At 44.1% G+C, this 15,336-nt stretch overlaps 2 protein-coding genes across 4 annotated transcripts in view; one reads left to right on the plus strand and one right to left on the minus strand.

Annotated features, from left to right (window-relative positions):
* Window positions 1-3: 3 nt before the first annotated feature.
* tmem97 (transmembrane protein 97) lies at window positions 4-1,652 on the minus strand. Its single transcript, XM_014163639.3, has 3 exons — window positions 1,376-1,652; window positions 1,033-1,177; window positions 4-559 (listed from the first exon to the last, which is right to left on the minus strand). The coding sequence occupies exons 1-3, from the start codon at window positions 1,490-1,492 to the stop codon at window positions 285-287; spliced, it is 537 nt and encodes a 178-aa protein (XP_014019114.1). The 5' UTR covers window positions 1,493-1,652; the 3' UTR covers window positions 4-284.
* Window positions 1,653-13,529: 11,877 nt separating this feature from the next.
* The window catches only part of usp32 (ubiquitin specific peptidase 32), a 105,582-nt gene continuing 103,775 nt past the window's right edge, over window positions 13,530-15,336 (plus strand). For 2 of the 3 annotated variants that reach the window (XM_014163631.3, XM_014163633.3), the window contains exon 1: window positions 13,532-13,772. In XM_014163631.3, the coding sequence (XP_014019106.2) occupies window positions 13,715-13,772 (58 nt within the window). In that variant the 5' untranslated portion in view covers window positions 13,532-13,714. Of the gene's footprint in view, window positions 13,773-15,336 lie in introns of all 3 variants that reach the window. The other variant, XM_082966797.1, reaches the window with a different exon arrangement.

The raw sequence follows: 15,336 nt of genomic DNA on the forward strand, positions 1-15,336 counted from the left end.
ATGTTTAACATACCTATGATGTTTTATTGACTTGAAATGTACCAATTGACAATTCATCACTTGAGAAAGAAAAAAAATCACTATGAAAATGAGTACTGTAGACTAGAGGTATGATAGCCTGGACAGAGCTTGAGATTCAGAATGTACAGGTGGATTAGTAGCCTGAGTGCCAATCTGTTTGTGCCATCATGCCAACTCCTTGTCAAACCAAACAGGTGACAAGGACAGCAATGGAGTTGGACAATAGAACAAACAGACTGGCACTCAGGCTAGAAATGAGTGTCTTATTTGATCTTCTTGGCCTTAGCTGAGCCCTTTCCTCCCTGAGTGTTGATGTTATAAGCTGAGCTGAAAAGCATGGTGAACAGCAGCATCAGAGGAATCAGGAGGTACGGAGCGTAGATGACTGCCAAGGTGTAACGCTCCTTCTGGGTCTGGGGGCCAGGGTGGGGCTCTGTGGGGAAGGGGTAGTAGAGGATGTGGGCTAGGATGGGGACCAGGGTGGTGACTACGTGGGTGGAATACACAATGGCTGGAGTCCTGATCCACTTGCAGCCTCCTGGAAGAGAGGATGGTTGATGGAACAGAATTAGGTTGATTCCCTCAGTGTTATGACAGACTTACCTGCCTTGTCGTCATGTCTGATTTTATGACAACGTCTTTGTCCTATTCCCTATATAGTGCACTACTTATAATCAGGGCCCTGGTCAAAAGTAATGGGACACAGGGAATAGGGTGCCATTTGGGATACATACACTGATAGAGGGGTGTTAAGGAATGGGCATCCACTAGAGGTCACACTTGAGTTACACATGACTAAATGACTATCTACAACGTGCCAAATCAAAGGTATCCTGCAACATGTTGTAATTCCAAATACCACAGATTTTTACATTAGTTTGCTAGCCAATATGGGTTGTCCCAAATGGCACCCTATTCCCTATATAGTGCACTAGTTTTGACCTCTTTCGTCCAAAGTACTGAACTAAAGGGAAAAGGGTGCCATTTGGGACGAATCCCATGTTATCTGACCTTTCAGGAAGGCGTATGCAGCTATGGGGAAGAAAGGGGTTTGGACCAGGGCCTCGCAGAAGATGAAGGACTTGAACCAGATGGGGGGATCCAGCATCATGGGGTCTCTGAACTCAGCCCCATACCATCTCAAAACATCTTTCAGCTGTAAAATATATATGTATGTAAACACTCAATGTTGCATCACTATAGGCACATTGGTTGTTACAAGTGATTTTCAACATCCCCCCCACAAAAAAAATATGGTGATATGACGCAGTCACCGTCACCCACTACACACTTTCCTTCAAGGACCTACTACTACACACTAGTCAATTATACAAGTCAAACTTAACGTCGTTACCTGTTGAGGATACATCTGTGCAGGAAGCAACGCTTGAAGATCAATGAATAATGTAATAGGAATGTGAGAAGCAAAATAAAAGACAAATATAATTTCTAATATACGAAGAATGCCCATATTGTATCAAAGAAAAGACACACCACAAATATAAACAGCTATCTAAGCTTTAATTTAGATTTTTATCGAGAACGCATGCGAATTTAACAGCGTTGAAAGAAAAGGGGGACAGACTAGTGTCGTGGCAACGCATGTTGGATAGTTCTATTCTATTGGTCCTTTTGCTTGGTTGGTCTAGCTGAGAGGCGGTTCTGAATCTGTAGGCTCTGTTCAAACATGTTAAACATGGAGCAACCTTCCTTCCTCGACCTGTAATTACTTCAAGCCTAGGAAGGTAGATCAAATAGAATTGAACCAGGCTCTATAGTATTAAATGACACGTCATTTTAGCGCGACACTCAATTCTTCATTGCTGTGACTTGCTTGCTCGTTGACATTTCTGATCATGTTAGGCTGCGTTTCATTTCGGTTTGATCGCGGGGGAGGCACTAGTAATGTCTGCAGTTTCCGGTTTGGCTATTTGTTTCAAATAAATAAATCTCTTTGCCAAAATTCGTCATCTCTCCCATGTCTTATTCGACTAGTAGTTGTTCTGAAATGTTTATTGCTTGCCTACATTTTACTCCCTCTATGTTTAATATAACACACGTACATTAATTATTCATTTCGGTTGCCTATCGTGATGTGAAATTTGTTCTATAGAAAGTATTTGACTGATGTGTGCCACAGAAAGTATTTGACTCTAGCCACAACATTAAGGAAATTAGAAGGGGGGGATTTCAGCAAGGCTATTTTCTTGCTTGCCGAACCGAATTTTATTAAATTGTTCTGTAAAAACAGTGGAAAGAGCTATTGTGACTACTATGAAATGTAAATGGTATTGGATAAAAAGGCAAAAAAAATAACAATAATACATGCAGTGGACACTATTTCTGTGCTTTGAGGGACCCATAATGCAATTCTTCAGAAAATGGGCGGGGCTTCATATATTTTCAGATTATTATGGTAATTGTGGAAAATATGCAACCAAAGTCCGACGAAAGCGGATACAAATTCATTGCTTTTACTAATTATGACAAATCGTAAGAAAATGTTGAGCAATGTAATATGGCTCTGATCAGTCCCTACACCCAAAGAAGGGCACTGCGTTCATCCACCTCTGGCCTGCTCGCCCCCCTACCTCTGAGGAAGCACAGTTCCCGCTCAGCCCAGTCAAAACTGTTCGCTGCTCTGGCACCCCAATGGTGGAACAAGCTCCCTCACGACGCCAGGACAGCGGAGTCAATCACCACCTTCCGGAGACACCTGAAACCCCACCTCTTTAAGTAATACCTGGGATAGGATTAAGTAATCCTTCTAACCCCCACCCCCCCCCCCCCCCCCCCCCCCACACACACACACACACACACACACACACACACACACACACAAAAAAAAGATATAGATGTACTATTGTAAAGTGGTTGTTCCACTGGATATCATAAGGTGAATGCACCAATTTGTAAATCTGCTAAATGACGTAAATGTAATAAAGTAATAACTTTTCAAATATGTTACGTTACACGTTATGTTGGCTGACAATTTGTTAGCTACGCTATTCTTACGAACCGCATAGCATTATAGCATTATGTACTTTACCGGTATGTTAGCCAACGTTAGTTGGCTACTTATACATCAAACTTGTCAGGCAGTATATTAGCTATCTGCTATCTAACTAACTACCCAACATTTTTTGACTTGATTATTCACATCCTTCTTAGCTAAGTGGTATAGTCGTGCGTTTCAATGGACATTGTTAATTCTGTCCATCTACTCCGATTTCAGAGCACTCACGCAGAATAATTGATGAATTTACAAACGCTGGGCTGGACAACACCCGTTGAATATGGCCGGTGTCAGTAAACGTTGGCAAAAAAAGAGTAATTAAATTGTTGCCAGCAGCACATTTACAGTCACCAACGCTCTGGATAACATGAAAACAGCCTAACCAGCTCTGCTAGGGTGAGTAAAATGGTCAGAGTGGGGTGTTCTCTCATTTGTGTCTGGAAGTAGCTAGCCAACGTTAGCCAGTTAGCTTGGGTGCTTGACTGCTGTTGAACGCACGGATCAACCCTACTCCTTGGCCAGAGCGTCTAGTGTGCTCACGCTGAATGCTCTGAGAGCAAAACGCTCTGAATTTACAAATGGACAATCTGACAAAGGTATGGATTTACGAACTTCAAGAGGGAACTCTGGGAGTCGAGATTTAATTTACGAAGACGCGAAATCGTAAAATGTTTAGCTAGTCATTTGTTATGCTAACAAGCTAGCAAGAGGTTGCATAGCAACAGCATCAACTTCCGGTAGACAGGCGAAGCTCTAGTACGCTCAACTGAAACGATACTGTTTGTTTATAGTATACTAAAATGAACTAATAGTATATACTCATTAAGTGTGTAGTATACAGTATGTTAGTGTGGGTATTTGAACACAGCTACAGAGAGATGCTACAAAGACTGGGAGTTCTAACTGTAATGACTTGAATGAGGTCCCTGAGAAGAAGCGTCAACAGGGAACCAAGCCCACCAGGTAGAGGTAGGTGTGCCAAGAAGAGTTGCAATGCCTCTTCAAAGTCCCCCTGAGAAGAACATTATGGTTGAGGTAGCTATAACACTGTAAAGTTACCTCTATCATTTTATAGCTAGAACGCTGTCTATATTTCTGAGACATTGACTCTTGCTATATTAACCAGCAGCTTATACAGCTGTCGATTACCATTGTATTTCTATCAGAAACCTGTGTGCATGGTGGTGGTATATGTTTGTAATGTTTCTGATCTATGCATGAATGCACTGTTACACTGTCCAGAACGTGTGTGTGCAACACCTAGCCCCCACACTCACTGTAGTAAAGTACTTGTATTTAAACGTGTATATTCATAATATAGGTCTAATGACTGCTCCATATTATTTTGCAGGTTGTCATTACATACGACCCAAAATTGAATCATTCAAAACCAGGAATTGCTTTTCCTGACAACAAGGAGTGGAAGCAGAAGAGGAAGGTAATTGCTGGAGAATTTTCGGGCATGATTGATAACTTGGCAATGAGCAACGTGGCCACCTTTGCAAAGTTAGCCTTGAAACCGTATCCCAAGAAATCAGAAAGCAGATTGTAAAGAAAATGCAAGCTGAGGCCAAATCATATGCATGCCTGTTTTTTTAACCTTGCATCTTGAGTAGTACCTCGTTGGAGAATATGAAGGCTTTTTCATATGACCCGTTGGATGATGAGTTGTCCAGGAAGACACCATTGTTTTATACCACCATCAATACTGCAACAGGTGCTTCCTGCTGCCTTCGACCCCCTCCTACTGCTGCCTTCGACTCCCTCCTACTGCTACCTTCGACCCCCTCCTACTGCTGCCTTCGACCCCCTCCTACTGCTGCCTTCGACTCCCTCCTACTGCTGCCTTCGACCCCCTCCTACTGCTGCCTTCGACCCCCTCCTACTGCTACCTTCGACCCCCTCCTACTGCTGCCTTCGACCCCCTCCTACTGCTGCCTTCGACTCCCTCCTACTGCTGCCTTCGACCCCCTCCTACTGCTGCCTTCGACCCCCTCCTACTGCTGCCTTCGACCCCCTCCTACTGCTGCCTCCGACCCCCTCCTACTGCTGCCTCCGACCCCCTCCTACTGCTGCCTTCGACCCCCTCCTACTGCTGCCTCCGACCCCCTCCTACTGCTGCCTTCGACCCCCTCCTACTGCTGCCTTCGACCCCCTCCTACTGCTGCCTTCGACCCCCTCCTACTGCTGCTTTCGACCCCCTCCTACTGCTGCCTTCGACCCCCTCCTACTGCTGCCTTCGACCCCCTCCTACTGCTGCCTTCGACCCCCTCCTACTGCTGAACCAATGGAAGAGAGGAGGAATATGAGGACGGGGCTGAAATAGAGGTGGAGGGTCCAGTGGAGGAAAGAGAGGAGGAAGACTGCGGTCCAGTGGAGGAAGAGGTAGGAAGACTGGAGTCCAGTGGAGGAAAGAGAGGAGGAAGACTGCGGTCCAGTGGAGGAAGAGGTAGGAAGACTGGAGTCCAGTGGAGGAAGAGGTAGGAAGACTGGAGTCCAGTGGAGGAAGAGGTAGGAAGACTGGAGTCAGTGGAGGAAGAGGTAGGAAGACTGGGATCCAGTGGAGGAAGAGGTAGGAAGACTGGAGTCCAGTGGAGGAAGAGGTAGGTAGACTGGGATCCAGTGGAGGAAGAGGTAAGAAGACTGGAGTCCAGTGGAGGAAGAGGTAGGAAGACTGGAGTCCAGTGGAGGAAGAGGTAGGAAGACTGGAGTCCAGTGGAGGAAGAGGTAGGAAGACTGGGGTCCAGTGGAGGAAGAGGTAGGAAGACTGGAGTCCAGTGGAGGAAGAGGTAGGAAGACTGGGGTCCAGTGGAGGAAGAGGTAGGAAGACTGGAGTCCAGTGGAGGAAGAGAGTGAAGGAGAAGAGGAAGACTGGGGTCCAGTGGAGGAAGAGAGTGAAAGAGAGGAGGCAGAGGACCAATAGTCCAGGGAGAGAGTGAAAGAGAGGAGGCAGAGGACCAATAGTCCAGGGAGAGAGTGAAAGAGAGGAAAAGGGACATCAACAGAGCTAAAAGGAAATGAAAGGGAGGAGGAGGACTCTGATGAAAGGGAGGAGGAGGACTCTGATGAAAGGGAGGAGGAGGACTCTGATGAAAGGGAGGTGGAGGACTCTGATGAAAGGGAGAAGGAGGACTCTGATGAAAGGGAGGAGGAGGACTCTGATGAAAGGGAGGATGAGGACTCTGATGAAAGGGAGGAGGAGGACTCTGATGAAAGGGAGGATGAGGACTCTGATGAAAGGGAGAAGGAGGACTCTGATGAAAGGGAGGAGGAGGACTCTGATGAAAGGGAGGAGGAGGACTCTGATGAAAGGGAGGAGGAGGTCTCTGATGAAAGGGAGGAGGAGGACTCTGATGAAAGGGAGGAGGAGGACTCTGATGAAAGGGAGGAGGAGGACTCTGATGAAAGGGAGGAGAAGGACTCTGATGAAAGGGAGGAGGAGGACTCTGATGAAAGGGAGGAGGAGGACTCTGATGAAAGGGAGGAGGAGGTCTCTGATGAAAGGGAGGAGGAGGACTCTGATGAAAGGGAGGAGGAGGACTCTGATGAAAGGGAGGAGGAGGACTCTGATGAAAGGGAGGAGAAGGACTCTGATGAAAGGGAGGAGGAGGACTCTGATGAAAGGGAGGAGGAGGACTCTGATGAAAGGGAGGAGGAGGTCTCTGATGAAAGGGAGGAGGAGGACTCTGATGAAAGGGAGGAGGAGGTCTCTGATGAAAGGGAGGAGGAGGACTCTGATGAAAGGGAGAAGGAGGACTCTGATGAAAGGGAGGAGGAGGACTCTGACAAAGGGGTGAAGAGGGTTCTGATAAAGGGAGGAGGAGGACTCTGATGAAAGGGAGAAGGAGGACTCTGATGAAAGGGAGGAGGAGGACTCTGATGAAAGGGAGAAGGAGGACTCTGACAAAGGGGGAAGAGGGTTCTGATAAAGGGAGGAGGAGGACTCTGATGAAAGGGAGGAGGAGGACTCTGACAAAGGGGGAAGAGGGTTCTGATAAAGGGAGGAGGAGGACTCTGATGAAAGGGAGGAGAAGGACTCTGATGAAAGGAAGGAGGACTCTGATGAAAGGAAGGAGGACTCTGATAGAACAGTGGAGACTGAAAACATTGGAATGAACCTCACCTGTGAGAGTGATTAGAGAATGTTTCTGAGAGGATGTCTGTAGATTACAGATCTAGGCCAAGGCTACGTCTCTGAACAAGGCCGGGACAATCATAGTTCACAAAACGATTAAACCTTTGAACTGTACTTCATGATGTGATCATAAATATGACATGACACATATACTGACATCTTAAGTAGCTGAATGTCAAGTAAAAATCTAATCAAATTTGGTTTGTCACGTGCTTCGTAAACAACATGGTGTAGACAACGGTGAAATGCCTAGAAACGGGTCCTTGCCAACAATGCAGACTTTAAAAAATAAATAATAATAAAATAATTTGAAAGGAATAAAATCAAATTTGGGTAACAATAACTTGGCTAGATACACGGGGTGCCAGTACAGAGTCGATGCACAGGGGTATGAGGTAATAACTTGGCTATATACACGGGGTGCCAGTACAGAGTTGATGTGCAGGGGTATGAGGTAATAACTTGGCTATATACACGGGGTGCCAGTACAGAGTTGATGTGCAGGGGTATGAGGTAATAACTTGGCTATATACACAGGGCGCCAGTACAGAGTCGATGCACAGGGGTATGAGGTAATAACTTGGCTATATACACGGGGTGCCAGTACAGAGTTGATGTGCAGGGGTATGAGGTAATAACTTGGCTATATACACGGGGTGCCAGTACAGAGTCGATGCACAGGGGTATGAGGTAATAACTTGGCTATATACACGGGGTGCCAGTACAGAGTCGATGCACAGGGGTATGAGGTAATAACTTGGCTATATACACAGGGCGCCAGTACAGAGTCGATGCACAGGGGTATGAGGTAATAACTTGGCTATATAAACGGGGTGCCAGTACTGAGTCAATGTGCAGGGGTATGAGGTAATAACTTGGCTATATAAACGAGGTGCCAGTACTGAGTCAATGTGCAGGGGGAGGAGGTAATAACTTGGCTATATACACACGGGGTGCCAGTACAGAGTCGATGTGACAGGGGTACGAGGTAATAACTTGGCTATATACACAGGGTGCCAGTACTAAGTCCATGCACAGGGGTACGAGGTAATAACTTGGCTATATTCACAGGGTGCCAGTACTGAGTCAATGAGGTAGATATGTACATATAGGTAGGGATAGTTGAGGTAGATATGTACAGTTGAAGTCGGAAGTTTACATACACTTAGGTTGGAGTCATTAAAACTTGTTTTTCAACCACTCCACAAATTTCTCATTAACAAACTATAGTTTGGCAAGTCGGTTAGGACATCTACTTTGTGCATGACACAAGTCATTTTTCCAACAATTGTTTACAGACATATTATTTCACTGTATCACAATTCCGGTGGGTCAGAAGTTTACATACACTAAGTTGACTGTATCTTTAAACAGCTTGGAAAATTACAGAAAATTATGTCATGACTTTAGAAGCTTCTGATAGGCTAATTGACATCATTTGAGTCAATTGGAGGTGTACCTGTGGATGTATTTCAAGGCCTACCTTCAAACTCAGTGCCTCTTTGATTGACATCATGGGAAAATCAAAAGAAATCAGCCAAGACCTCAGAAAATTGTAGACCTCCACAAGTCTGGTTCATCCTTGGGAGGTACGAAGTCTGGTTCATCCTGAAGGTACCACGTTCATCTGTACAAGCAATAGTATGCAAGTATAAACACCATGGGACCACGCAGCCGTCATACCGCTCAGGAAGGAGACGCGTTCTGTCTCCTAGAGATGAACGTACTTTGGTGCGAAAAGTGCAAATCAATCCCAGAACAACAGCAAAGGACCTTGTGAAGATGCTGGAGGAAACGGGTACAAAAGTATCTATATCCACAGTAAAACGAGTCCTATATCGACATAACCTGAAAGGCCGCTCAGCAAGGAAGAAGCCACTGCTCCAAAACCGCCATAAAAAAGACAGACTACGGTTTGCAACTGCACATGGGGACAAAGATCGTACTTTTTGGAGAAATGCCCTCTGGTCTGATGAAACAAAAATAGAACTGTTTGGCCATAATGGCAGCATCATGTTGTGGGGGTGCTTTGCTGCAGGAGGGACTGGTGCACTTCACAAAATAGATGGCATCATGAGGCAGGAAAATTATGTGGATATATTGAAGCAACATCTCAAGACATCAGTCAGGAAGTTAAAGCTTGGTCGCAAATGGGTCTTCCAAATGGACAATGACCCCAAGCATACTTCCAAAGTTGTGGCAAAATGGCTTAAGGACAACAAAGTCAAGGTATTGGAGTGGCCATCACAAAGCCCTGACCTCAATCCTATAGAAAATTTGTGGGCGGAACTGAAAAAGCGTGTACGAGCAAGGAGGCCTGCAAACCTGACTCAGTTACACCTGCTCTGTCAGGAGGAATGGGCCAAAATCCACCCAATTTATTGTGGGAAGCTTGTGGAAGGCTACCTGAAACATTTGACCCAAGTTAAACAATTTAAAGGCAATGCTACCAAATACTAATTGAGTGTATGTAAACTTCTGATTCACTGGGAATGTGATGAAGGAAATAAAAGCTGAAATAAATAATTCTCTCTACTATTATTCTGACATTTCACCTTCTTAAAATAAAGTGGTGATCCTAACTGACCTAAAACAGGACATTTTTACTCAGATTAAAATACAGGAATTGTGAAAAGCTGAGTTTAAATGTATTTGGCAAAGGTGTATGTAAACTTCTGACTTAAACTATACATATACATTTTTTTTACATTTTAGTCATTTAGCAGACGCTCTTATCCAGAGCGACTTACAAATTGGGTAGGGATAGTTGAGGTAGATATGTACATGTAGGTAGGGATAGTTGAGGTAGATATGTACATATAGGTAGGGATAAAGTGACTAGGCAGCAGGATAGATAATAAACAGCAGCGAATGCAATGAGTCAAAAGAGGAAGTGCGAAAAGGGTCAATGCAGATAGTCCAGGTAGCTATTGGTTAACTATTTATTGACTCATCACATAAGCTGCTGTAACTGTTTATTATCTATCCTGCTGCCTAGTCACTGTATCCCTACCTATATTTACATATCTACCTCAACTATCCCTACCTATATTTACATATCTACCTCAATTACCTTGTACCTCTGCACATGGACTCAGTACTGGTACCCGTGTATATAGCCAAGTTATCGTTACACATTCTGTATTTATTCCTTGTGTTAATATTTCTCTCTCAACATTGTTGGGAAGGTCTTCCACATCTGCATTGCTTGCTGTTTGGGGTTTTAGGCTGGGTTACTGTACAGCCCTTTGTGACATCAGCTGATGTGAAAAGGGCTTTATAAATACATGTATTTTTGAATCTACACCTGTTGTTTACAAAGCATATGACAAATAACATTTGATTTGATTTAGCAGTCTTTTAACTTGGGGGTAGAAGATGTTCAGGGTCCTGTTGGTTCCAAACTTGGTGCATCAGTACCACTTGCCGTGCGGTAGCAGAGAGAACAGTCTATGACTTGGGTGGCTGGGGTCTTTGACAATTTTTAGGGCCTTCCTCTGACACCGCCTGGTCTTGGATGGCAGGGAGCTCACCCCCAGTGATGTACTGGGCTGTACGCACTACCCTCTGTTGCAACTTGCGGTCGGATGCCAAGCAGTTGCCATACCAAGCGGTGATGCGGTCAGTCAAGATGCTCTCAATGGTGCAGCTGTAGAATGTTTTGAGGATCTGAGGGCCCATGTAAAATCTTTTCAGCCCTCTTCGCGACTGAAAATGTCTTAGTGATGTGGACACCCAAGGAACTTGAAGCTCTCAACCAGGTCCACTACAACTACGTCAATGTGGATAAGGACATGCTTGGCCCTCCATTTCCTGTAGTTCTGTAATCCTTCTTTGTCTTGCTGATGTTGAGGGAGAGGTTGTTGTCCTGGCACCACACTGCCAGGTCTCTGACCTCCTCCCTTATAGGCTGTCTCATCATCGTTGTGTCTTCGGTAAACTTAATGATGGTCTTGGAGTTGTGCACGGCTAAGCGGTCGTGGGTGAACAGGAGGGGACTAAGCATGCACCGCTGAGGGGGCCCCAGTGTTAAGGGTCAGCATAGCGGGTATGTTGTTGCCTACCCTCACCACCTGGGGGCAGCCCGTCAAGAAGTCCATGATCCAGTTGCAGAGTCAGAAGTCAAGTGACAGTGTAATTTTCCATGTATTGGAAACACAGGAGGTTTGGTGGCAACTAAATTGGGGAGGACTGGCTTGTGGTAATGTCTGGAGAGGAGTGAGTGGAATGGGTTCCATGTGTTTGATGTCTTTCCAGCCATTATTATGAGCCGTCCTCCCCTCAGCAGCCTCCACTGATTGGAAATAGTTAGATATACCACCAGAGGGGTATACTACAAAGCAAGCTAGATCTAGTCAGGGTTTTCTAAAGCTAGCCAGCTTCGGTTATCTTCACATTCCATCTCAGGCTTCATCTGTACTATGACAGTGGATATTGCTTGTCCATCTGCCGCTAAATCTAGCAGGGTTGTCTGACTGCGTGTGCATGTCACACGTCGCTAGTCGAACGCAGAACTCTTCATTGAGGCAATGCTTAAACATCAATCCATGGGCAAAACTGTGCCACATTTTCATTTCCCGAAATCAAAATGAAAGACAAATTGTATTGCAAATTCATCAGATTTTTGTGTGAAGTAGACTTTTAGAAGTACTGTCTTCATGTGATTGCTTTGGTGTAGTTATCAATGCTAAATGTGCAATGTGATAGGTATTTTAACATTACAATCCAACACACAAACACGTTTGTTTAATAAAATATTTTATGAAAACGAAGTGGATTATGATGCCGTCTTTGCGAGAGAGAATCAGATTTCATTGGTCCTCAACACGCGGCTCGGACACTTTATTCCGGATAAATGTAGTTAGACCTGGGTGAACCTGCCTCGGAGCAGGTTAGATCTGAATGAGTCGTTGCTATAGAAATGAACCTGGCTAATAAAAGGCAAGCCACTTTGGTACTACCGGTTATCCCGTTGTTGAACTCAAGAGTTGACCAAAGTTACCGTCGCTAACTCCTCAAACTGCATTCGTAGTATAGGGTTCAGATAGGTACACTTGAATAAAAATATGTTTGTTAATCTTGTTTAGGTGTCAACATTATTGAGTATTGCTGATCTATGCAAGTGATTAGATATTGTAGATAATCATGTTTTATTACACATACAAGCATGCATACAGCACATGGTAAAGTCCCCCCTTATCTTAGCTCGCTGGTCACCATAGCAGCACCCACCAGTAGCACCAGCAGGTATATCTCTCTGGTCACCCCCAAAGACAATTCCTCCTTTGGCCGTCTCTCCTTCCAGTTCTCTGCTGCCAATGACTGGAACGAACTACAAAAATCTCTGAAACTGGAAACACTTATCTCCCTCACTAGCTTTAAGCACCAGCTGTTAGAGCAGCTCACAGATCACTGCACCTGTACATAGCCCATCTATAATTTAGCCCAAACAACTACCTCTTCCCCTACTGTATTTATTTACTTATTTTGCTCCTTTGCACCCCATTATTTCCATTTCTACTTTGCACTTTCTTCCACTGCAAATCTACCATTCCAGTGTTTTACTTGCTATATTGTATTTACTTTGCCACCATGGCCTATTTATTGCCTTTACCTCCCTTATCTCACCTCATTTGCTCACATTGTATATAGACTTATTTTTCTACTATATTATTGACTGTATGTTTGTTTTATTCTATGTGTAACTCTGTGTTGTTATATGTGTCGAACTGCTTTGCTTTATCTTGGCCAGGTCGCAGTTGTAAATGAGAACTTGTTCTCATCTTGCCTACCTGGTTAAATAAAGGTGAAATATATATATATTTTTTTTAACATAATAGAGAATGTATTAATTCTAATAGCGAAAAACGAGTGTATCCAATGCAACAGACCAATTGTTAGACAAATAACTTTCACACTTTAGTACAGTCTAGACAAGCGTTATGCAATGCATATTCTGCAAACTTTATGATGAAACCTTTTCAAATATATCCACAAGGGAGAGCCAGAGACAAGGACAGCGTTGACAGTTTTACAAAATGGTAACATTATAGGTTAAAGTAGGACAGACAGCCCCAAAACTGTATTATTGTGTGAAACAATTTGGCAATATAGCGTTGCAAAACTGTTACATTGTGGGTAAAGCGCTACATAATTGTAACAGCATGTAACAGCATGTTATTGTTCATCTCATGCGCATAGACCGTAAAAAGGCATATTTGCGCAATCATTTCATGTCAACCAACCAAGTGACCCGAGGAATCCCGATCATGTGACCAAAGCAAGCATGGAGGCGGAGGCGAGGAGAGGGGGAGGCGGAGGCGAGGAGAGGGGAGGCGGAGGCGAGGAGAGGGGGAGGCGAAGAGAGGAGGAGGCGAGGAGAGGGGGAGGCGAAGAGAGGAGGAGGCGAGGCGTCGTTCCTTAAAAACACAGCAAGACGCACAGCTGGGAACGGATTTCACAACAAACGGACAAGTCAACAGGCGCCGTTCATACACTCAACATTTTTATTTTCCTCACATCTTTAGTGAAATGAGGGCAACATGGGTGCAAAAGAGTCAAGGATAGGTTTCCTTTCGTATGACGAGGCCATTAAAAGAGGTAAGCTAACTACTGTAGCCGCTAGAGATGGGTTGTCTAGTCAACGAACCCAGTTACGGGAGAGTGTCATGCGAAGACCGTGGAACTTGCTTTCTCCTGCCGTGGGCATGTTCCCTGCAACGCTGTGCGGATAGCTAAGCTGCGTTGCTTAATAATATCACATTGTACACATTGACAAGTTTATTGCTAGTGAATCGTTGAGGTAGCTGTCAGTGTCAAGTGTTTCAGAACATACTGCCTTCTGCAATCAAAGCATTGAATTTGAACAACAATGGTGTGTGTGTGTGTGTGTGTGTGTGTAGATAGATAGATATATATATATATATATATATATATATATATATATATATATATATATATATATATATATATATATATATATATATATTAGTGAAGGCCACAAAATATTTGTGATTATGTTGGAATAGATCGCTCTGGGGATAACGTTAACTACGTGAATGTGTATCAATCAGGCGCTGCCCACATCCACAAGCACAGAGAGAGGGAGTGATAACAAGCTTGATCCGTGAATAACCAAGATAACATTCTCTACTTGTGTCTGCTAGATCTCACACGGCATAACCCATCTAGTCTACTGTACGAGTTGATTAGGGACATTTTTTGCTGTTGTCTTTTATTTTTATTTTTTTACAGTTTTTGAGCCAATCACTATATAGAGAGAAAGCATGAGATGTCAGCTGTGTTCTTGTACTAGGCCGGCAGGATGTATTTCTCTCTTCAGATCAGATATTGAGACAATTATCACAAGGGCATTGTAGAGGTTAGACCGGATAGATGTAGCCTCGTACCAGCCAAAATGTTTAGGATCAAATATTGAATATCAATTAGTTGTAGTTCTGCATATCCGTCTGTTAGTTTAATTCATTGATGTAAGACTCGGGTGATTACCTATCAGGAAGCTCTTGAAAATATCTTATTTGATTAGGTGATACTTGTTGTACTTTGGTCACTGCAGTCGTAACACCTGAACTTTGTCTGCCAGGATTCATTAGCTAAATGTGTTACACATTGAGTTCTGTCACTGACCTCGTACGGTAATGTGCATTTAGACCCATTGCCCTTTACAATTTGTGGTGTAGGACTGAAGGATTATATTCCAGTATTGATCACAGGAAGTTAACCTATTTCTGTTTTGCTGTATGTTTGATATGCTGTTTATTCCTGACAGTTGAACTACATTGAAAGGTCCACTGACTGACTGATTGCCTGGCCTTTGGAAGGGACTGATTTAGCTAGTCCCTCCCATCCTCTTTCAATCTACTGTAGGCTATCAACCAATCACATTTATTTATAAAGACCTTTTTACATCAGCTGATATCTCAAAGTGCTGTACAGAAACCCAGCCTAAAACCCCAAACAGCAAGCAATGCAGGTGTAGAAGCACGGTGGCTAGGAAACACTCCCTAGAAAGGCCAGAACCTAGGAAGAAACCTAGAGAGGAACCAGGCTATGAGGGGTGGACCAGTCCTCTTCTGGCTGTGCCGGGTGGAGATTTTAACAGAACATGGCCATTAAGCCCAGATCATTCTTCAAGATGTTCATA

This window comes from Salmo salar, chromosome 20 (assembly GCF_965601325.2).
Source record: "Salmo salar chromosome 20, fSalSal1, whole genome shotgun sequence".
NCBI classification, from domain to species: domain Eukaryota; kingdom Metazoa; phylum Chordata; class Actinopteri; order Salmoniformes; family Salmonidae; genus Salmo; species Salmo salar.

Bases quoted from the DNA above. Each gene is read 5' to 3' on its own strand.
- tmem97 (XM_014163639.3), bottom strand. From the start codon at position 1,492: ATGGGCATTCTTCGTATATTAGAAATTATATTTGTCTTTTATTTTGCT. The intron at 1,178-1,375 runs GTAACGACGTTA...TATATTTTACAG, and splicing joins CACAGATGTATCCTCAACAG to CTGAAAGATGTTTTGAGATG. The intron at 560-1,032 runs GTCAGATAACAT...CCTCTCTTCCAG, and splicing joins TGCATACGCCTTCCTGAAAG to GAGGCTGCAAGTGGATCAGG.